General features: G+C 38.2%; 1 protein-coding gene across 1 annotated transcript; it reads left to right on the top strand.

The window, feature by feature from the left end:
• The first annotated feature begins 15398 nt into the window (after window positions 1–15398).
• LOC127127266 (caltractin) lies at window positions 15399–18573 on the top strand. Its single transcript, XM_051056408.1, has 7 exons — window positions 15399–15730; window positions 16084–16207; window positions 16288–16324; window positions 16412–16439; window positions 17303–17455; window positions 17535–17637; window positions 18347–18573. Exons 1-7 carry the CDS (start codon window positions 15728–15730, stop codon window positions 18409–18411), a joined length of 513 nt encoding a protein of 170 aa, XP_050912365.1. The 5' UTR covers window positions 15399–15727; the 3' UTR covers window positions 18412–18573.
• The last annotated feature ends 4566 nt before the right edge of the window (window positions 18574–23139 follow it).

Genomic DNA, 23139 nt, shown 5'->3' with positions numbered 1-23139 from the left:
TGAGTGCTGGCTGCACTTTTTCACCAAAACAGAATGAATTCGCTGCAGACTTCGCCATGAGCTCGCCTAGCGAATTAATTTGCTAATTTACTGGAGCTGTTCGCCAGGAGCTCGCCTAGCGAACCCATTCTTCGCCACAGCCTCGCCTAGCGAGCAGGCAGATGAAATGCTCCTTTGCTTTGGTTCCTTTGCCAATTCTCTTGTGTCTTTATTATCAATTAATTCATGCCTTTCCTGCACAATAACAAACACATCAAAGGCACCAAGCTTGTTTATCAATGTACGCATTCCATGTAAAATAAATGTGATTTTGACAATTTTAGCAAGGCAAAAGAGTGAAAGATGCCCACATATGATAGCTCAAATAAGCACTTTTGGGCATCTAACAACTCTCCCCAACTAGATTCTTGCTTGTCCTCAAGCAAAGTATGCCTCTTGAAAGACAAGAGGATTTGCATAAAGAAACAGTTTCTCCGAAGTTGGATAAACGGCTCAAACACAAGCGAAATTCGCATATACAAGTTCCCAACGGTTTGAATAAAATAATACCTAGGAACTTAAACTTAAATAGCAATGCAAAATATTTATCTATCTACAACAATACTCTTCTGAATGAATCATCCTATCTCTCCTCTTCGAATAAGGAATGAAGATTTTGCGCGTTTGCAACCGCGGGACTAATCTCGCTCTCTAACAAATAATGAAGAAATCAAACAGATTCATACAATGTCTAATCAATTTAAAAATGGTACTGTGGAAGCATAAAGATCACTAAGGGCTTTTCGGTTGAAGCTTGGTCAGGTTAACAAACAAGGGTCATTTCTAAGGCCATTGAAACGAAAGTGCCGATGCAAAAGAGACATTCACAGTATTATTCACACTACTCGACTTGTTTCATCTGTTTCTTATTTGTAACCTTCACAACACATATTCCACAACTCAACTCTTATTTTTCACTATTTTTCTTCCAAGCAAGCATTCATTTTCATTCTTTATATTTTTGTTCTTTTCTTTCACATCAAATGTACAAAACAGATGTTTCTTTTCTATATTTTCTATACATATATTTTTCTATGCTTGCTCGGTTTTTCTTTTCTTTTTCAAGAGTTGTGGTGCTTACCAATTCTTTTTCGTTCTCCCCAACTTATTTCTTCCACACCCTAAGTGAATGCTCTTACCTTTTTACGGCAAAAGAACAATAATCAATATTTTCCGGGTTGTAAAAAAAAGATTTTTGAGATCTCGCTTTATTTCAAGCCGAGATTCAACTGTTTAGGCTCAAAGGGGTTAACAAATACTCTCTCTGCTCACAGGTAAGTTGTTTTTGGATGTAGTTGTGCTCGAAAGAAAACAAGTGCCTTGATCATTTCTAATTGCTTCCACAATTTCACAATAATAATAGACAAATAATGAATCACATGAATCAACAAAACTTATTAGAATCCAGCATTTAAGTGAACAATGGAGGTTTCCTCACACTTTGTGGTTTTAGGTTCTAGATGAAACATTCATTCAATTATGTTGCACAAAGACAATATTCAATTTACCAAAAAGAGTAAAGTTCCTAATGCATTCTAAAATTCTAGCCGACGGTAACCATGTACCTTAGCTTCATTCACTTGTTATTCTTATCATTGCCATCCAAGCTCGGATGCACCTTCATTGGGTACTTCTTGAGGAGCAACCAATCTAGAAGGGTTTGCCACTCATTCAACCAAAAATTTATTAAACACACAAAATTAACAACAAACACAAATAACATTAACTGAAAAATAAAATTTTGTTCGTGGGGGACAAAACACCCCAATAGTACAACCCATGGTCAAAATACAAAATTCGAAAGTACAAATAAAAATGACATAATAAAAACTGAAATACAAATACTCAAAAACTTAACCCACAAAGGGCTCAAGACTCCTCTTCACTACCGGCTTCAGAACCGGTAGCCTCATCATCAATATCCTCATCATCAGCTTCAGCTCCCTCCCCCTCACCATAGACTGGCCTGTCCACAGGCCAATTAGCGTTGAGCATAAACTGCTCACGCGCTAACAATGCACGAGCACCGGAGGGGTCATTACCTTGCAGCTCTAACCTCTGCATACTGTTGTGCATGTCAATCATAGCTCTTTGGGATGCTGCCATCCACTCAAAACTGTAGTCACAAACAGCCCTCAGGTACGGATCAAGTCCGGGAGAAGAAGCACTAGGACCATCAGCAGCCCGAGTACTTCCCGAGGCCGTACTGCCAGCGGTAGCCTTAGCTCTACAATACTTAGCTACATACCGATCATCAATTGGAGCCGGGATCCTAACCTGTCCACGAGACGGAAGTCTCACCCTAGCCTGTATACATAAGCTCATAATCAAACACGGGAAGGCCAGTGGGCAATTCACACGAGCCCCCGATTTCAGCCCACTCTCAACCACAGTCTTCAGCTCATTGGCGATTATCCTCGCCACATCAATCTCAACATTAGTGAGGATGGAATGGATTAAATGTGCCACTGGGATCGGCACAGTAGAGGTGTGTGATTTGGGTTGGATGTTGGTTAAAACCAGAAGTAGAATCAGCTGAGCCATGGGAGTCATGTCCTCCCGGTGATATCTCACAGGAACCCCAGATGGGTTCGGCTCAACCGATCTCCCAGCCAAAAGCAGGTCGGTGGTAATGGCAGCGACGTCTCGATGAAGTCTGAGGTCGGTGTGGTACTGGTCTCTCTGATCAGCTCCCAGCTGGAGCGGTTCCCCTAGGATTCTGTTGATCGCATCCCGGTCAAAAGGAATAGTACGCCCGGCAACTCTAGAAACCCAAGTGAAGGGCTCGTCGTCGTCGGGCAGTGCGTTAGCATAAAACTCCCGCACTGTACCAATGTCATAATGCTCCAAGGGACTTATCAACCTGTCCCACTTCTTGGCGTCTATCAACCCGGAAAAAGTTCGGTAAGTGCCCTGCGGGTTGATCAGAAACCGCCTTTCAGGAAGGATTTTTCGCTTCTCCAAAGCGATGTAACGTGCCGCTTGTTTCGGGCCTACGAACTTGTCGTTGTCGAATTGAATTGGCACGGTCCTGGAAGTAGTTGCATCTCCTTTTCTCTTCTTACCAGCTCCAGATCTAGACTCCATTCTGCAAAATATACAAAGACACAATACACACCAACAAACAGATTAGCCATTAAAACAAAATTCAAAATACTGTCATGCTCGCTGCTGCTTCGCCTAGCGAAGCTGCAGCGAACGTTCGCCCCAGGTCGCCTAGCGAGCTGCTAGCGAACCTTACGGGTTTTGGGATTTTCTGCATTTTCAAAGATGTTTCCCCCAATACCCGTACACACAAGGTTCCCACAGCAAAACCCAATGATTTCTCATGATAATGAATTGTTCAATGCTATTGGGGATGCCTAATTTCATGGAAAACCTAAAGTAAAATTAAATCCCTAATTTGAAACCTAAGTGTACAACATTGCAAACTCCCAAAATTACATGCAACCTCCAAGTTTCCCATACCAAATTGATCCTATTTGCTATGCATGTTTGGAATTTAAGAGTAAACAAAAAAGAAAAAGAAGTGGGGCAAACCTTTGGTAAACGGATTTGGAAAAGAGAAGTGGGGAGAGTTTGCAATTGGCGAAAGAGCACGTGTCGGTGATAAAGATGCAACAGAGGGAGTTTGAGAAACCACACACGAAATCCTCAGCAGAGCAGTTCAGACGATTTTTTTAGGGTAAGGGCAAAACTGCTCTGCTGAGGTATTTAAATAGAACAGTACTGGTGCGCTCGCTACTGCCTCGCCTAGCGAGCAGTCAGCGAGCGCGCTCGCTGCAGACTCGCCTAGCGAGCTGCAAGCGAACATGACAGCAAGTGCAAAGGCAAATGCAGCACTTGCAAGTCATCCAGCTTGGGTACAGCACATTGTACTCAATACAACATAAACAGAAAACAGGAAATACTTACAATGTTGGGGTGCCTCCCAACTAGCGCTTGTTTAACGTCGGCTAAGCTCGACGGTGCGATGCTCACAGGGGAGCATCGAGCGGCTGAGCACAACTCTCGCGATCCACATGACCGCCGAGATACACTTTCAATCGTTGGCCGTTCACGGTCCAACTGTCTTTCTCGTCCATGTCTTCAATGATAATGGCCCCGTATTCTTTTACTTCTTTCACCCGAAATGGCCCGGACCATTTTGATTTCAACTTCCCGGGAAACAACTTCAACCGGGAGTTGAACAATAAGACCAATTGTCCGGGCACGAATTCTTTGGTTCGGATCTTCTTGTCATGATATTTCTTTGCTTTTTCCTTGTACAACCAACTTGAGTGGTATGCGGCATTGCGCATCTCCTCCAACTCAAGTAGTTGTACTTTCCTTTTGTTACCGGCCAACTCATGTTCAAAATTTAGAAATTTTAGGGCCCACAAGGCCTTGTGCTCTAATTCAACCGGCAAATGGCAAGTTTTACCAAATACTAATTGAAACGGAGTTAGGCCAATTGGAGCTTTAAAGGCCGTACGGTAGGCCCATAATGCTTCGTCCAATTTTTGGGACCACTCTTTTTTAGAATTAGACACGGTTTTTTCTAGGATTCTCTTAATCTCTCGATTAGAGACCTCCGCTTGCCCGTTAGCCTGAGGGTGGTACGGAGTTGTCACCCTATGCGACACACCATAATGTTTTAGAATTGTTTCCAAAGGTGCATTGCAAAAGTGTGACCCTCCGTCACTTATCAACACTCGGGGTGTTCCAAAACGGGAAAAGATGTTTTTCTTTAAAAATTTTATCACCGTTTTGGCATCCGCCCGAGGTGAGGCAATCACCTCAACCCACTTAGAGACATAATCAACAGCTACAAGCATGTACTCATTCCCGTAAGAGGGTGGGAAAGGTCCAACAAAATCTATGCCCCAACAATCGAACACTTCCACTTCTTGGATATTTTGGAGAGGCATCTCATCTCTCTTACCTATCCCACCACTTCTTTGGCAACTGTCACAACTTTGCGCATGGGTATGTGCGTCTTTGAAAATAGTTGGCCAATAAAATCCCGATTGAAGAATTTTTGTGGCCGTTCTAACCCCATTATAATGTCCGCCATAAGGCGAGTTGTGACAATGCCAAAGGATGCTCTGGGCTTCATCACCAGTTACGCATCTCCTTAACAGGTTATCGCTACCTAACTTAAACAAGTATGGGTCATCCCAAACATAATACTTCGCATCCGAAAGGAACTTCCTCTTTTGGTTCGAAGTTAGATCGGCCGGCACACAACCACTAGCCTTGTGGTTTGCAAAGTCTGCAAACCACGGCCTAACTTGAACCTTAAACAATTTTTCATCAGGAAATTCTTCCCGGATTTCCTTTTCAGATGCGGTAACCTCGACATTCACCAAGCGGGATAAATGATCCGCTACCAAGTTTTCCGACCCCTTCTTGTCTTTAATTTCGACATCGAATTCTTGTAACAAGAGGATCCAACGGATGAGCCTTTGCTTCGAATCCGGCTTGGTCAGCAGATATTTAATCGCCGCGTGGTCGGTGTACACCACGACTTTAGACCCTATAAGATAGGACCTAAACTTTTCTAGCGCATACACTATTGCGAGTAGTTCTTTTTCCGTTGTGGCATAATTTATTTGAGCCTCGTTAAGAACCTTACTCGCATAATGTATAGCATGAAAAGTTTTGTCCTTTCTTTGGCCAAGTACCGCTCCAACGGCATAGTCACTCGCGTCACACATTAGTTCAAAATTTTCATTCCAATCGGGAGCGACTATTATTGGAGCGGTAACCAATTTTTCTTTTAAAACCTCGAAAGCTTGCAAACAATCGTCGGTGAAGAGAAATACCTGATCTTTGGCGAGTAAATTGCTCAAAGGTTTAGCCACCTTTGAGAAGTCCTTGATGAAGCGCCGGTAGAACCCCGCGTGCCCCAAAAAACTACGGATGCCCTTCACATTGACCGGAGGGGGTAATTTTTCAATTACATCAACCTTAGCTCTATCCACTTCAAGCCCCCTTTTAGAGACTTTGTGGCCTAGCACAATCCCCTCGGTCACCATAAAGTGACACTTTTCCCAATTTAGCACCAAATTAGTCTTCACACACCTTTCCAACACCGTCTTCAAATTTGCCAAGCATAGACTAAACGTCCCACCAAACACCGAGAAGTCACCCATGAAGACTTCCATTGTTTTCTCTATTAGATCGGCAAAAATAGCTTGGACACATCGTTGGAATGTCGCCGGCGCATTGCAAAGCCCAAAAGGCATTTTTCTGTATGCGAACACTCCAAACGGACACGTGAAAGCCGTCTTCTCATGATCAACCGGGTCAACCGCAATTTGGTTGTACCCGGAGTAGCCGTCTAAAAAACAGTAGTATTGTTGGCCCGATAGTCTTTCAAGCATTTGATCCATAAATGGGAGTGGAAAATGGTCCTTACGAGTCGCGGTATTCAACCGTCTATAATCTATACACATTCTCCATCCCGTGGCAACTTTAGTCGGGATCAATTCGTCTTTGTCATTACGGATTACGGTCATTCCACCCTTCTTCGGAACCACGTGCACGGGACTAACCCACGGACTATCCGAGATCGGGTAAATCATTCCCGCATCCAAAAGCTTCACCACCTCCTTTCTTACAACCTCTTTCATTGTAGGATTTAAGCGGCGTTGTGGTTGAGCCACCGGCTTGAAATCCTCCTCCATCAAAATCTTGTGCATACAATAGGATGGACTAATTCCTTTAAGATCGGAAAGAGTCCAACCCATAGCTTCTTGATTGGTTTTGAGCACAATGATTAGACGAGCTTCTTCTTCTTTTGTCAAGAGGTTGCTTATGATGACCGGCTTTGCCTCGGTCTCATCTAAAAACACATATTTCAAAGTCGAAGGTAACTCTTTTAATTCAATTGGCGCTTTCTCATCAATTACCTCCTTCTTCAAATTTTCTTCCTCTATTTCCCACGGTTGTAGGTCTTCCAAGCTATCAAGTTCCTTCAAACATTCCTCAAGAGCTAGCTCCTCCTCAACAGTGAAAACCTCCAATGAGTCGTCGAGAGCTAACTCCATAGGAGATATCTCGTGGATATGCTTTGAAACTTCCATAATAGCGTCTTCGATCACATCGATGCGAAAGCTATCATTTCGATCCTTGGAATGCTTCATCGCCTCGAATAGATCAAATGTGACCTCCTCATTTTGAACACGCACCTTCATTAAACCGTCATCAACATCAATCATCATTCTTGCGGTCTTCATGAATGGTCGGCCCAATATGAGCGGAGCATCATCATCTTCCTCCATATCAATTACAATAAAATCCACCGGGAAAAAGAATTTGTCGACCTTCACCAACACATCTTGGGCTACGCCATGAGGATGGGTCGTCGACTTATCCGCCAATTGTAATGTCATTCGGATGGACTTAATCTCGATGTTGCCAAGCCTCTTGATAATTGACAAAGGTATAAGATTTATGCTCGACCCCAAGTCAATAAGTCCCTTTCCGACATACACATCACCAATTTTAACCGGCAATGTAACTCTTCCCGGATCAACCTCTTTCTTAGGAAGCGTCCTTTGAATGATGGCACTACAGCTCGCATCAAGGACGATGGTCTCCGGTTCCGTATACCTCCGCTTTTTGGTTAGTATGTCCTTCATGAACTTGGCATACTTTGGCATTTGTTCCAAAGCTTCAGCAAACGGAATGTTTATTTGTAATTGCTTAAAAATATCCATGAACCGGGCGTAATGCCGTTCATTTTCCCTTTTGGAAGGGGCATGAGGGTAAGGAAGATTTTGGACCGGAGTAGCGCTCACTACCTCCTTTCCCTTTGCAATTCTAGCACTTTTCCATCTAGGCTTCTTCACTACCTCCCTTAGCACCTCATCATTATTATTTTCCTCAATCTCCACACCTTTTTCTTGTTCAACTTCACCATTATTTTTATCATTTTCAACTACTTCCTCATCACTCCACACTCCTACTTCACCGTCAACATTTTCATCCACTATTTTCTCCTCAATCTCCTTCTCTTTCTCTCTTTTTTCACTCTCCACTCTTTTTTCATTTTCACTACCCAACTCCCTTCCACTTCTCGTCACAATCGCCTTACAATGCTCCTTAGGATTTGTTTGCGTATTGGCCGAGAAAGAAGGACCGGTTTGTTGTTCAGCTAGTTGCTTGGCAAGTTGCCCAACTTGAGTTTCAAGATTTTTTATGGCCGCGTCATTACTCTTTTGATTGGCCATTGACATTTGCATGAATTGCGTCAATGTCTCTTCCAATTTAGAATTGACTACCGGCGGTTGTTGAGATTGATACGGATTTTGGGGAGGATTTTGACGGCTAGAAGAACCACCTCCATAACCTTGGTTATGATAATAGTTGCTTCTAGGTTGGAACCCTTGGTTCCCTTGGAATTGTTGTTGTTGTTGTTGTTGTTGTTGAGGGTGCGGTTGATAAGGTTGTTGTTGTCTTGGTTGATAGTCCCGTTGATTGGCCATGTACTTTACTTCGTCAAAACCGGGAGGTGGACAAAATCCGGTGTCATGTTCACCTTTACAAAGTTCACAACAAGCTATTTGTTTAGCTTTTGACGGTTCTCTTAACTCTTTGATTTGTTGCGTTAAAAGTTCCACTTGTTGTGAGATGAGCTTGTTTTGGGCAAGTATGGCATCATTCGTCCCTAACTCAAGCACTCCCGCCTTCTTCAAAGAATTTCCACGACTTTGACTTTGAAGATCATTCAAAGCCATACGGTTGATAATGTTGGTGGCTTCTTCGGCACTCTTTGACATCAACGAGCCACCCGAGGTGGCATCCAACAACGTCTTACAGTTTGGTTGAAGTCCATTTCTGAAGATATGGATTTGAGTTAATTCATCAAATCCATGCCCTTTACATTTCCTTAGCATGGACTTGAATCTCTCCCACGCTTCATTCAACGATTCACTGGTTCCTTGAGAAAACACCGAGATGGCCGTCTTTGATTCCATGAATCGGTTATGAGAGAAAAATCTTTCAATGAATTTCTCCTCTAACACATTCCAATCTGTCATTACGGCAGGTGTTTGATCGAGATACCAATCCTTTGCTTTACCGAGCAAAGCGTGAGGAAATAAACGTCTGAACAACGGAAGCTCCTGAGCCTGATCCACTCCGGCAGCCAATGCTATCTCATAGAATTTTGTGAGAAAAGCAAATGGGTCTTCATGGTCCATTCCGGTGAATGGACTCCCATACAATAAATTCAGAGTTCCCGTCTTCATCTCAGCTTGCCTTCCAGTTTGGTTGGCAAACTGAGCGGTGTTCCTTGGACTGTTGATACATGGAGTAGAAATCGGTGGTGGTGGTTGTGGCTCCATGTTTGGTACGAATGGGTGTGGATTTGTGGTTGAAGAACTTTCTCCTTGCTCTTGGCGTTGCCTAGCCTGTTGCCTCCTACGTCTTGTTTTGCTATTGAGCCTCCTTGCGGTTCTCTCGATCTCCGGATCAAAAAGAAGTTCGTCCACAGGGATTTTCCCTCGCATAAAACGTAAGCTGCACACTAAACCAAACGAATTACAAGCACAAGTCAAAAATTCACAAGCTAAAACTTAAACAACCAATGCGATGCTCGCAATATCAATTTACAATCCCCGGCAACGGCGCCATTTTGTTGAAACAGTTTTTAAGTGTCGGGTTTTGTTATCGTATCCACAGAGATTGTAAGATATCACTGCCGTTCAATGGTTGAATTAATCTTAACTTAATGTAACACTAGGGTTTTGGTTTTAATCAAGTTATCTTGCATACAAAGTAATTAATTGCGGTAAAAGTTACGTTTTGATTAATATGAGAAATATTGTCAGAGTTAGGTTTCAATGATTACATTTGCTTTGCATGTATTTGCTCGGTCAACAATCTTATAAACTCCTTTAGATGATAAATAATTTCACAAAGTCCTCTCAATGCGTTTCTCTCGAACACCCATTGTGAGTTTTGTCATTTTGATCCATTGTTTCTCTCGAACACAATCTATCAAAAAGACAACGTTTTGGTTCAACCTTATGGTGAACAAAATCATTCGTTACTATCTCTAGCTAACAAACAAGTTTGGATGAAAACCTAGGTCAAGAGTCGGTAAACATCTCTCGATCAAATACCAACACAAAGAGTTTTAAATAGAAACAAAGTTTTCATCATATATTTACCGTTAAAGAGTTTACATATGAGGATCCTTACATTTACACACAAAGCTAGCAATCACCTACATCTAACCTTGACAAATGGAAGACTTAGCTACTCATTTTCATGGTAGCTTGGTCGGCAAGTAAGGAAAGAGGGTTGATCAACATCCAAGTTGAATAATCGAAGTTGGATGGGAATCCACCTTCTTTTTGTGGAAGATGGTTGCTAGATGAAGAGAAATGAAATTAGGGCATAAAATCTCCCACAAAGCAATGCTGTAAAATATCTAGGAGAAAGTACAAAAAATGGAAAAGTTGGTAAAAATGAGGTATGGTGCCCAAAAGTGGCACCTGCTACTTATAGACAAGTGCAGAACTGTCATGTTCGCTAGGCGAGCAGAATGGCTCGCCTAGCGAAGGTCCAAAATGAGCACAGAAGGCTCCTGCGCCCAGAGAAAACAGGGCGTTGGTGAACTGTCATGTTCGCCTAGCGAACATACCTTCGCCTAGCGAAGGAAACGCCTCAAGCTCGCCCCCAGCGAGGTTGAGAGGTTTTGCTACTGGAATGCTCGCTGGGGACTCGCTAGAGCCTCGCCTAGCGAGTGAGTGCTGGCTGCACTTTTTCACCAAAACAGAATGAATTCGCTGCAGACTTCGCCATGAGCTCGCCTAGCGAATTAATTTGCTAATTTACTGGAGCTGTTCGCCAGGAGCTCGCCTAGCGAACCCATTCTTCGCCACAGCCTCGCCTAGCGAGCAGGCAGATGAAATGCTCCTTTGCTTTGGTTCCTTTGCCAATTCTCTTGTGTCTTTATTATCAATTAATTCATGCCTTTCCTGCACAATAACAAACACATCAAAGGCACCAAGCTTGTTTATCAATGTACGCATTCCATGTAAAATAAATGTGATTTTGACAATTTTAGCAAGGCAAAAGAGTGAAAGATGCCCACATATGATAGCTCAAATAAGCACTTTTGGGCATCTAACAGCTACATATTTCTTAGAATTGATACATAAGGATATTTGTGGACCATTTCCCACACCTTATTGGAATGACTAACAATATTTTATATCATTCATAGATGATTACTCTAGATATGCATACATATTTCTTATACATGAAAAATATAAGTCATTAGATATGTTCAAATCATTTAAGGCTGAATTTGAGAATCAAATCAACAAAAGAATTAAGAGTGTCAAATCTAATTGTGACGGTGAATATTATGGAAGATATGATGGTTCAAGTGAATAAGTCAGAGCATTTTGCCTAATACCTAAAAGAATGTTGATTCATCCTACACTACACCATTCCAGGATCACCTAGCATGAATGGTGTGACTGAATGACGAAATCGAACCCTTAATGATATGGTAAGGAGTATGATGTGTCATTCTACCTTGCTAGAGTAACTCTAGGGAGTGATACTAAAAACTACAACTTATATTCTAAATAGAGTGCCAACCAAGGGCAGCTGCTAAAACACATTATGAGCTTTGGAATGGGCGAAGGCCTAGTTTGAAACATTTTCACGTATGAGGATGTCCAACTGAGACAATGCCTTATAGGAAAAATAAAAAGAAATTGGACTCCCAAATAGTAAGCACCTACTTTACTAGTTATTCTGAAAGATCCAGAGGCTACAAATTTTATGATCCTGAATTAAACTCAATTTTTGAGACCGAAACAACCACATTCTTTGAGGATATTGTGCTTTGAAGGGGAGAATAAGGTAAGAGATTTTGGTTTAGAGGAAGAACTTGTAACAAATCCAGCACCAATTCATACAGGTGCTTTTGATGAAGCAAATATGGAACCTCCATATGACATTGTTGAGTTTTCTCCTACTTAAAATGATTTGGTAATGCATAAATAACAAATTCATGATCCTTAAAAAAAAGTGTTTCAAGAACCAATATCTTTGCATAGATCCACTAGAGAAATAAGAAATGATCTTCTAGATGATTACATAGTATTTCTCCAAGAACACAAGAAAAATAATGGTATGAAGGAAGTTGGCCCAATCAACCTCTGTCAAGCCATGCATGATTTCTACTCGAAAAAGTGGATTGAAGCAATGAGGGAGGAGTATAAGTCCATGCAAGACAATAAGGTTTGAGAACTTGTCCCGTTACTAGAAGGTGTGAAACTCATTGGTTTCAAATGAATTTTTATGATAAAGCGGGGTTCTGATGATAATGTAGAGAGTTATAAGGATCGTCTTGTGGCTAAGAGTTATATCCAAATGGAAGGGATTGGATTTAAATAGACTTTATCTCCGGTTTCATTGAAAGACTCTTTTAGGATAATCATGACTCTTGTTGCATATTATGATTTACAACTCCATCAAACGGATGTTAAGACAACATTTCTCAATGACAACGTTGATGAGACAATCTAAATGGTGCAACGAGAAAACTTTGTGTCGGGAGACTCAAAGAATATGATTTTGTAAATTGATAAAATTCATTTATGGACTAAAGCAGACATATCGTCAGTGGTACCACAAGTTTTATGAAGTAATTCTCTCATTTGATTTTGAGGCGAATGTTGTTGAGGATTATGTGTATCACACACTCAGTTGGCGCAAATACATTTTCATGGTCTTGTATGTTGATGACATATTGATTGCCACTAATGATATAGGAATGATGCATGAAACCATGGAAATTTTATCAAGAAAATTTGAAATGAAAGATCTTGGTGACACCTTCTTTGTATTAGGAATTCAGATACACCAAGACTGATCTCGAGGTATTCTAGGACTGTCACAAAGGATTTATATCGAAAAGATACTTAAAAGATTTGACATGCAGGAATGTAAACAGCTGATACTCCAGGTACTAAGGGCGAAAAATTTAGTCTTAGTCAATGGTAAAAAAGAAACTTAGAAATTCAAGAAATGCAAAAGATTTCTTATGTGTCTGCTGTAGGGAGTTTGATATATGTCCATATTTGTATGCGTCCGGATATTACATTCATAGTTGGGATGTTAGAGAAATATTTGAGCAATCCAAGAATAGATAATTGGAAAGCATCCAAAAGGTTTATGAGGTATTTAAAGATAACAAAAGATTATATGCTCACATATAGGAGGTCAGACCAGTTGAAGATCACTAGATATTCAGACTCTAATTTTGCTGGATGCCAAGATAGTAAAAGATCCACTTCAGGCTATATCTACATGTTGTATGATGGTGTAGTTTCTTAGTGCAGTGTCAAGCAAACTCTCATTGCTTCATCCACCATGGTAGCAGAGTTTATATCATATTTTAAGGCATCCAACCATGAGATTTGATCGAGGAACCTTGTCACTAGGCTGCCAATTGTAGAAGGAATTGAAAGATCACTTAAGTTATACTATGACAATAAATCATTTGTCCTATATTCCAACAATAATAGGAGTTCGACCAAGTCAAAACATATTGACATCAAGTTCCTAGTTATTAAGGAAAAGGTACAAAGTGGACAGATTTCAATAGAACACTTAGACACAAACTCCATGATAGCAGATCCTTTACAAAAGGTATTCCATCCAAGATCTTTCATGAGCACACTGCTCACATGAGTGCTTTTTGAGGAATCTTTAGTTTATTGGGAGTTACCCATTTATGCATTTTGTGTTATATATTTGGTATTATATATGCATACTCTGGTTTTGTATTTTTTAGTTTATAAAATTTGATATTCAGTTATTTATACTTTGTACAATAAGGTTATTGAATGATGTCACTAAATTAAAGTAAGACCAATTGGAAATTGACATGTATAAGTCACATTCTTATGATTTTCATGCTACACATTTCATGATGAATATATGTCATTTTGTTATGTCAGTATTTGTAACATTGATGGTTTTAATTATGATTGATATAACAAAAATCACTTTGGTTATGCGGATTAACATAACTAATGGACAAGATTATTTGGATATGTTTGAGTTATATAATGGTAAAGTTTGAACTCATAAATTCTAACACATGTGTAAAGTTAAATATGTCAGTGAGAAATTGTTAGAATTTTAGGTCACAAATATAATATTTAATGTGTTATGATCATTATTTAATTAGTCAAAATTAAAGTGGTCTAATTAATATTTATTCTATGGCTAAGAGCATATATGCCATGAAATATTAGTGTGTAGCTATCATAAGTCAATATCCTGATTTGATGAGAGGAAAAATTAGGAATATTAAAAACTGAATAGTAACCCTAAGGTTGTTATTTATATGGGTTATGGTCTCCGTTAGTAGAATAAATGTTCATACTATTTATCTGACTTTCTCTCTTTATCCCAATCAAAAGAGAATAAAAAAACCATAAGGCACTCTATAAATCAGAAAATCACTTATCCGCAAATCTTCATCTATTTCAATGACAAACTCATATACGCTTCTGTTTTTATTCTCATCTTAATTTCGGATATGGGTTCATAGAAATTAGTTTAGAATTGTGTTCTTGATTTTTCTATGGATAGAAATCATACGGTAAAAAAGAAATCCAACATTTTTTAAAATGATGAAATCTTGAATAGAATTGGTAGTCCTATGTTCTAATTAAAATGGTTAAAAATAAAAAATATAAAAAAGTGGAAACTCAAAATATACTCGGAACCTATATAAAATATTACATTTATTTATATACACTATTAATAATTATAGACATGGCAACGATTAAAATAAGGCGGATTTAAACATTATCAATCTCATCCTAATCTTTCAGAATCAACCTCGTCCTTAAATTCTATCGGAATTAATAATTGATTCCTCACTCCACCCTGAACAAGTAACATACATTCTCATCTCCTCCGTCCCACTCACATAAATTGTATTTTAAATTTTTTTCAATAGTAATAAAAATTAATAATTCAACTAAATAATTAATTATTTTACGAATAATCATGCTAAATTATTTTTATTTAATTTGTATTTTCAATAAATTAAATAATAATTTAAATATATTTTAACATTAAAAAGGTGTAACGAAAAATTAAATTTTAAAAAATTAAATATAGAATTGAAATAATTTTATAGTATCTTTTAATAAAGATTCATCTTTCAAACATGTTACACAAATAATTTAAAAATATCAAATGATTTAATAAAATATGTGGTTAATATATATATATATATAATTTTATTTTTATTTTTTTTTCTTTCTAAATTATTAAAAATAAAAATAAAAAATTAAACTTAATTGGCAGTGCGGAGCGGTAGCATTTTCTGCCTTCACCTTAAACCGAGTTTTAATCGCATCTTCCTCAAATTAAATCGAATTTTTTCCATTACAGTCGAGTTCAGCGGAGTTGAATTTATTTGTCATGCCTAAGTAATTATCAATCGTTATGATAAAATATTGAAAATTCGATTGATTTTTAAGAACTTTGCAATCAATAAATCCATAAATTATTGAGAAAAAAAACGGTACGTATTAGTTTATCTTAATTTCAAATCTGCAAATTCGGTCATCTTGTTCATCGCGCTTCTGTGAATCTAAGACTCCATTTTCACTGTTCCAATCGAATCGGTGCCCTAACTCAAACCACGATGGTACGATCCCCCTTTCCTTCGCTTCAACAATTTCATAAATCTACTACTTCTTTCCCTTAAATTTCTGCATTCTTCTCTATCAACACTTTTAACCTACTCTAATGTCTTAATCTACGACCACGCTGAATTAGTCTGTTTTCCCCAGTGAAATCGATAGATTATTCATCATAAGTCATTATTCAGTTTTGCAGTTTTTCATTTCGTTTGTAATATATCTCTAAATGACCAGGTTCCCTTTATTATGAAACACGGTAATAATTTGAAAAAAATAGATAAATTAAATGTTATCACAAGTGTAGGTGTTGGTGGTACAGAGTTACTAACACTATTTTGGTGTGCAATTTCCTTATCAGTCATCTATACTGAGAGGGGAGTCAAGGAGATTCAACAACAAACAAAAAGGACGACATCATTTGCCGCCACAGAAGAGACAGGAGATTAAGGAAGCTTTTGAATTATTTGACACTGATGGATCAGGTTTTATAAGCATCAAAATCACTGTGTACTCAAATATTTTAATTCCACTTTAGAGTAATACTTTGATTTATCATGTTTAGGTACTATTGATGCCAAGGAGCTCAATGTTGCTATGAGGTATTGTTGTTATTTATAATGTCAAAATGTTTATCATGTTTATTGATTCGATAAGTTGTTTTCTTAACATACATCTTGTCTTTGCAGGGCCCTTGGATTTGAGATGACAGAAGAGGTATCGTATAATTATCCCTCTATTCCGTCATCGCTGGCTCATTTTTTTTATTATTATTTATTTGTCATTTTCAAAATTGATTGTTGTCTCTGAACGTAGCAGAAATGAGGATGTTGCGTTGGATGTGTGGTAAGACTAGAAATGATAGGATTAGAAATGAATATATTAGAGAGAGTGTTGGGGTATCACCTATAGTAGAGAAGATGGTGGAAAATAGACCTAGGTGGTTTGGGCATGTAGAGACAAGACCTGGAGATTCTGTGGTGATGAGAATAGATCAGATGGAGAGAAGTCAAACAACTAAAGGAAGAGGCAGATCTAGAAAGACTATAAGAGAAGTCATTACGAAAGATCTTGATATTAACGATTTGGATAGAAACATGGTTATGGATAAAACATTCTGACGAAAGTTGATTCATGTACCCGACCCCACTTGGTGGGATAAGGTTTGGTTGTTCTTGTTGTCGTCGTCTTTGAATGTTGTAACATTTAGCGGTGGTTGTTTTTCTACTTATTCAAAGATAGGTATTCAATGGTTAATGAAAACTGATTTGAGAATAGTAATGGATTATGTACAACATTGTTAGGATTTGGTGATGTCATTCTTTATTCGAGTTCTATATGCATCTCTCTAATGGTGAGACATATGTTATCCTTGAAGAATTGTGGATAATTTACCGAATAACCATTGAAAATTAGGCTCATTAGTAAATTTGTAAGTGGTACCCACAAACTAATTTTGTCTCAACTTGCAAATTTATTCACATGCCTAATTTTTATTGGTTGTTGGGTAAATTACACATTTTTTCAAGGCTAACTTAAAAAAAACCTTCTCTAATAGATAATCCATTGTGCCATTTCAGCAAATTGAGCAAATGATAGCAGATGTGGATAAGGATGGGAGTGGATCAATCGACTACGATGAGTTTGAGCACATGATGACGGCCAAAATAGGAGAAAGGGACACTAAAGAGGAGCTCATGAAAGCTTTCCATATTATTGATCATGACAAAAATGTGAAGATCTTCATTGCTATACTTCATAGCACTGTAGTGCTTCTTCTTTGTTCTCATTGTATATTTATGGTGATTGCAGGGTAAGATATCTGCAGCAGACATCAAGCGCATTGCAAAGGAGCTAGGTCAAAATTTTACTGATAGAGAGATTCAAGAGATGGTTGATGATGCAGACCAAAATAGTAAGTTACCACAGTCATATCCTTGCTAACACTCTAATTTTTCAGTACAACTTATACATCTCACATAGCGTATTTGTATTTCATTCTATGGTTAACCGGGTGGTGATATGTGTTTTAGGTTATGCTGACATACTGTTGTCTGTATATGAATAAAAATAGTATAACTAACTTTAAATCTGTGATTCTTTGCATTGAAAGTTGAGTACACACCGATCATGTTTTAGTATTCAATTTCAGACACTTACAATCCTGACATAGGAAAAATAATGATAAGAAATTTATATAACGACTAAAGTTTAACAACGAAGATTAATATTTATGCACCGATAGTGTAAAACGTTTTTACACATCCATTCAATCAAATCATGCCATATAGATATTTGTTGAGATATTTTTAGAACTATCCGTAAAATGTGGCAACAGTGTTTTGATTGGATGCATGTGTAAAAGAGTTTTATACTGTCGATGTATAAATATTAATCTAAAAACTAATGACAATAAAACTGAACTGTATGTGATAAAAAATTAAACATAATGAGTGGAATACTATGACCATAAATTGAGAAATCAATAGAGAATAAGATCGTATGGCTGCATGGAATATATTACCATGTCTATTAATAAGAGTACCCTAAGGTAACCTTTATTCCTTAAGGTTGGTGTAGTAATTCAGATTCAGAATTTACATTTATGGCTTTACAATATGCAGACGATCGAGAGGTTGATCCAGAGGAGTTCCTCATGATGATGAACAGAACAAGCTTCAGGCACTAGTCATATTAGTCATATTTACATGCAGTGCAGTAGTATCTTCGTTTGGCTTAATTATATATAAATATAAATTTTATGTGTGTACATTCTAGGAATGATGAATCAAATGTTTGGTTTAATAAGTTGTAAATAAGTTGATATCAAAGAGTTTGGGTTTGAATCTGAGATTTTTCACTTCTCTACATCTAATGTGTATCAGCTTAACCACCAGATTACTTGGGGGAAAAAAGACATTCATAAAATTAGCAGCTTGATGTGTTATTATTAGTACAGTAAAACTGTATCTCCAACATATATTCTAATGTTGAAATTTTAAATAGTTTTTATTAAATTCTGAGAATATATGGTCAAATAGCACTGCATAAGATATTCCATTTCATTGTAAGACTAGTTTCAAAGATAATAGTTGATTGACACATACGCGATTGAATAGAATATAATGATCACCGTCTAGAGCGTTAGAAATTTGGATTGTGTTTGACATATTTGTTCTGATAGGAACTAACTTGTTGACGGTAAGGCTTTTTGATCCTGACAAGGTAGCGAATTCAAGTTAGAGTAAAATCACGAGTCTAAAATATGATTAAGTTTAATTCTATTAATTAAACACTTTGAAAGACTCTCTTGAAGACTTTCATTAAAAACATATTATATAACAGACTTTGTATGATTCTATTGAAGTGGAAAAAAGTAAATCAAGTGATAAATTTGATGTTGATCGGAAGAAGATGAGTTGCAAACTTTATTATTGTTCATTTCATTATTTGATAATGGCAAAGTTCTTGTTGTCACACTTACTAATTATGCTCCAAGTGAAAAGTTAGCAATGCCAATGCTTAAAGATAACATGTTTAACGAAGAAGGTGGAATAAAGGAGTGTTTGATTGTTACCTCTAACTTCTCCGAATATGGTCTCCAAATCGGATGTATGTTCTTCATGCTCCTAGGTTTTCATGATCATGTTGTCCATGTAAACTTTTAGTACATCTCCATTTAATTCTTGAGGACCTTGTTCATCATCCTTTTGGTATGTGGCGTTGCGTTCTTAAGGGGAAACAACATGACTTTGTAACATAAATTTCACGCATTTATCATAAATGTTGTTTAATGTGGTTGAGAGGGTCCAATGGTATCTGGTTATACCTGGAATAAGCATCCATAAAAGATAGAAGCTGAAACACCTACGAGTTATCGGCGAGTTTGTAGATGTTTGGAAGTGGGTAGGTATCCTTTGGTTTCGCTTTATCTAAGTCTAAATAATCGACACACATGTGCCACTTATCGTTGACCTTCCGCACCAAATCCACGTTGGAAAGTCATGTCGTGTACTTTTCCTCGGTTATGAATTTGACTTTGAGGAGTTCTTCAACGACCCTCCTAGTTGCTTCGACCTTTTCTGGTGACTGCTTCTTTCTGCGTTGTGCCATATATCTGACCAAGGCATAACATCTCCTTTGTTGACCACACGAATAAATCATGGTTTCGTTGCATGCATTCCATCGACTCCACTTGTACAGATTTGGGTAAGTTTTCCCCAATTTTAATGACTTTTGAAGGGTATTCTCTTATAGAGATTGTGACAAACTCTTCTAGTGGCTCAAGCCTTTTTACTTTTCCTCCTTGCTTCAACATGTATGGATTTTTCGTTCCTTGCAGATTGTTGGGGAACGACTCTTCGACCAAGATATCTGAATTCACTAGCTTTTCACGATTTTCTCATAGGGAAGAGTTGTCCTCTGACGGGTGTTGTAACACCTCGACTAAATTGGTTCAAGAGAACATGAAAGATTCTCAAAGTCGACCGAAGAGCTACCATGATAAGAGAAGAAACACTAATGAGTTTGAAGAAGGTGATCATGTGATCCTAAGAGTTACGTCCGGAACTGAGGTCTGTCGAGTTTTAAAGTCTAGGAAACTCACTCCACGTTTTGTTGGTCCATACTAGATCTTACAGAGGATAGGAGATGTGTGTTGGTGTAAGGTTGGAGTGTCGGGTTTTTGTTATCGTCTCCACAGGGATTGTGAGATATTGCCACCGTTCGACAGTTGTTTTAATTCTTAACTCAAAGTAACAAGGGGGATTTTGGTTTTTGTCACGGTAGCTTGCATAAAAGGTAAGAAATTGCGGTAAAAGTTTTGGTTTTTCTATTTGAGAATTATTGTCAAAGTTAGGGTTCGACGATCACTTTGCATGCATATGTTCGATCAACAAAACTCATAAACTCCTTTAGATGATAAACTATTTCACAAAGTCCTCCCAATGTGTTTATCTCTAACACACATTGTGGGTTTTCCCATTTTGATCTATTGTTGATCTCTCACACAATCTATCAAAATGACAACTTTTTGGTTCAACTTTATGGTGAACAAAATCATTCATTACTATCTCTAGCTAACAAACAAGATTGGATGAAAACCTAGGTAAAGAGTTGGTAAACATCTCTCGATCATAAACCAACACAAAGAGTTATCAATAAAACAAAGTTTTCACCATACATTCATCATTAAAGAGTTTACAAATGAAGATCATCCCATATACACACAAAGCTTATGATCATCTACATCTAACCTTGACAAAATGAAGGACTTAGCTACTCATTTTCATGGTAGCTTGTACAACAAGTTTCGGTTGAAGGTTGATCAACATCCGAGTCGAAGAATCGAGATTGGATGGGAATCCACCTTCTTTTTGTAGAATATTGTTAAGAGATGAAGAAAATATGAAAAAAAAAATGGGTTTCTAGGTTACAAAAAGTGATCCCAAGAAATGCTGAAAAATATCTAAGTCTAAAAGTTATATCCTTTCCAAAAAGTAGCTCCTGCTACTTATAGTACTGATGTCTGAGCTGTCATGCTCGCTAGGCGAGAAGAATGGTTCGCCTAGCGAGCCCCAAAATAGGTCACCAGAAGTGCCTGCGCCCAGAAAAATATCTAAGTCCAGATTGCATGTTCGCTAGGCGAAGAAACCTTCGCTAGGCGAAGCCCACGCTTCCTCCTTCGCTCCAGCGAGTTTAGATGGTTTTGCTACTGGAATTGCTCGCTGGGAGCTCGCTAGTGGCTCGCCTAGCGAGCAAGTGCTAGCTGTGGTTTTGTCCAAGTCTGGGAGTGCTCGCTACTTCCTTCGCCACAGCGAGTTTGCTGACTTTGCTACTGTAAAATTCTGGGGATGTTCGCTGGCAGCTCGCTGGGTGCTCGCCTAGCGAGCACATCGCTACAACACTCGCCTAGCGAGCATGCTGATGAATGCTTCCTTTCTTGGTTCCTTTGCCAACTTTCTTGTGTCTTTGTTTTCTATTCTTTCATGCCTAATTTCTGCACAATAACACACAAATTAAAGGTACCAAGATCATTTAACATTGTATTGCAAATCATCAAAAGCGAGGGCGGTTTCGAACACTTTCTCGACAAAAATGAGTGAAAGATGCCCACATTTGATAGCTCAAATAAGCATTTTTGGGCATCTAACAATGTGGCCTATCAATTGTCTCGCCATCGTCGCTTCCTAATCGTCATGATGTGTTTCATGTATCCCAGTTGAGGAGATACATTCCAGATCCGTCTCATGTGGTCCAAGTGGACGATATGCAAGTGAGAGAGAACCTGACTGTTGAGACATCTCTCGTTTGGATAGATGGTTGGGAAGTAAATCAGTTGTGTGGTAAGGAGATTGGCTTGGTAAAGGTAGTTTGGGAAGGGCCAGCTGGTGGAAGCATAACTTGAGAGCACGACGAGCAGATGAGGGAGTCGTATCCGACTCTGTTTTTCTCAGATAATTTTCGAGGGCGAAAAATCTTTAAGTGGGGGAGAGTTGTAACACCCCGATTTAGAATTATCGATTATTTTATCTATTTATTTATTTTTAATTGGTGAGATATTAATTAAATATTTTTTTGTGAATTATTTAGTTGGTTGAGTAGAATTAATTAAATCAAAATAATAGAGATAGAGAATTAGTAAGAATGAGGTGGAAAGTGAGAATTAATAGAAATAAAGGGGAGCAAGGAGTAGGGGGTTTAGTTAGTTGGGTCAAAGATGTAATTAGAGAAAGATAATTAATTATTTTATAAAAATAGAAAATTAGAGAGAAATAGCTCTCATTCTATCAGTATGTGAAATAGAAAAGGGTTTTGTAGAGAAATCTTTAAGAGGAATGTTAGGGCTTGAGGGAAGAACACCAATTCATATTGGTTTTGCTGGAAAGTTCTGAAATCTAAGGTAAGGGAGGGGGGGGGGGGGGGCTACTCATCTATGAATGCTAAATCATGAAAGGGTAGAGAGGTTTTCTTAACTTCCAATAGAGTTTGCTTTTAAATTGATGCTTTGATGAATGTTGATGAACTTTAATGAATGTTGTTGAATATTGATTGATTGTTGATAAATTATATGCTGATAATTTTGTTTTCACATGATTGAATTGAATTGCAATAATGTGCTGTTGTTATATTGGTGTGCTCTTGAGTTTTGATGAAAATTTAGTGTTTTAGAGTAAGACTTTGGATGATAAAATCATAAGGAAAAGTTGTGGTTATGTCGATTTTATTATGTTTGATCCATTGGTGATGTTAGGGCGTGATTTTGAAAGTTTTTAATTGATTAATTTGGGACTGGTATGGGGTTTGAAGGTTTGGAAGTGGTTCTGTAGTCGCAACAGAGAAAATTATTTTTTTTAGAAAATCCTTTAGTGTCAATCGATTGCATCCTGATTATAATCAATTGCACCAATGTAATTTT

This window comes from Lathyrus oleraceus, chromosome 3, assembly GCF_024323335.1.
Source record: "Lathyrus oleraceus cultivar Zhongwan6 chromosome 3, CAAS_Psat_ZW6_1.0, whole genome shotgun sequence".
Classification (NCBI taxonomy): Eukaryota; Viridiplantae; Streptophyta; class Magnoliopsida; order Fabales; family Fabaceae; genus Lathyrus; species Lathyrus oleraceus.
The sequence above is the reverse complement of the archived record's forward strand: the minus strand, read 5'-3'. Positions and strand labels throughout refer to the sequence as shown.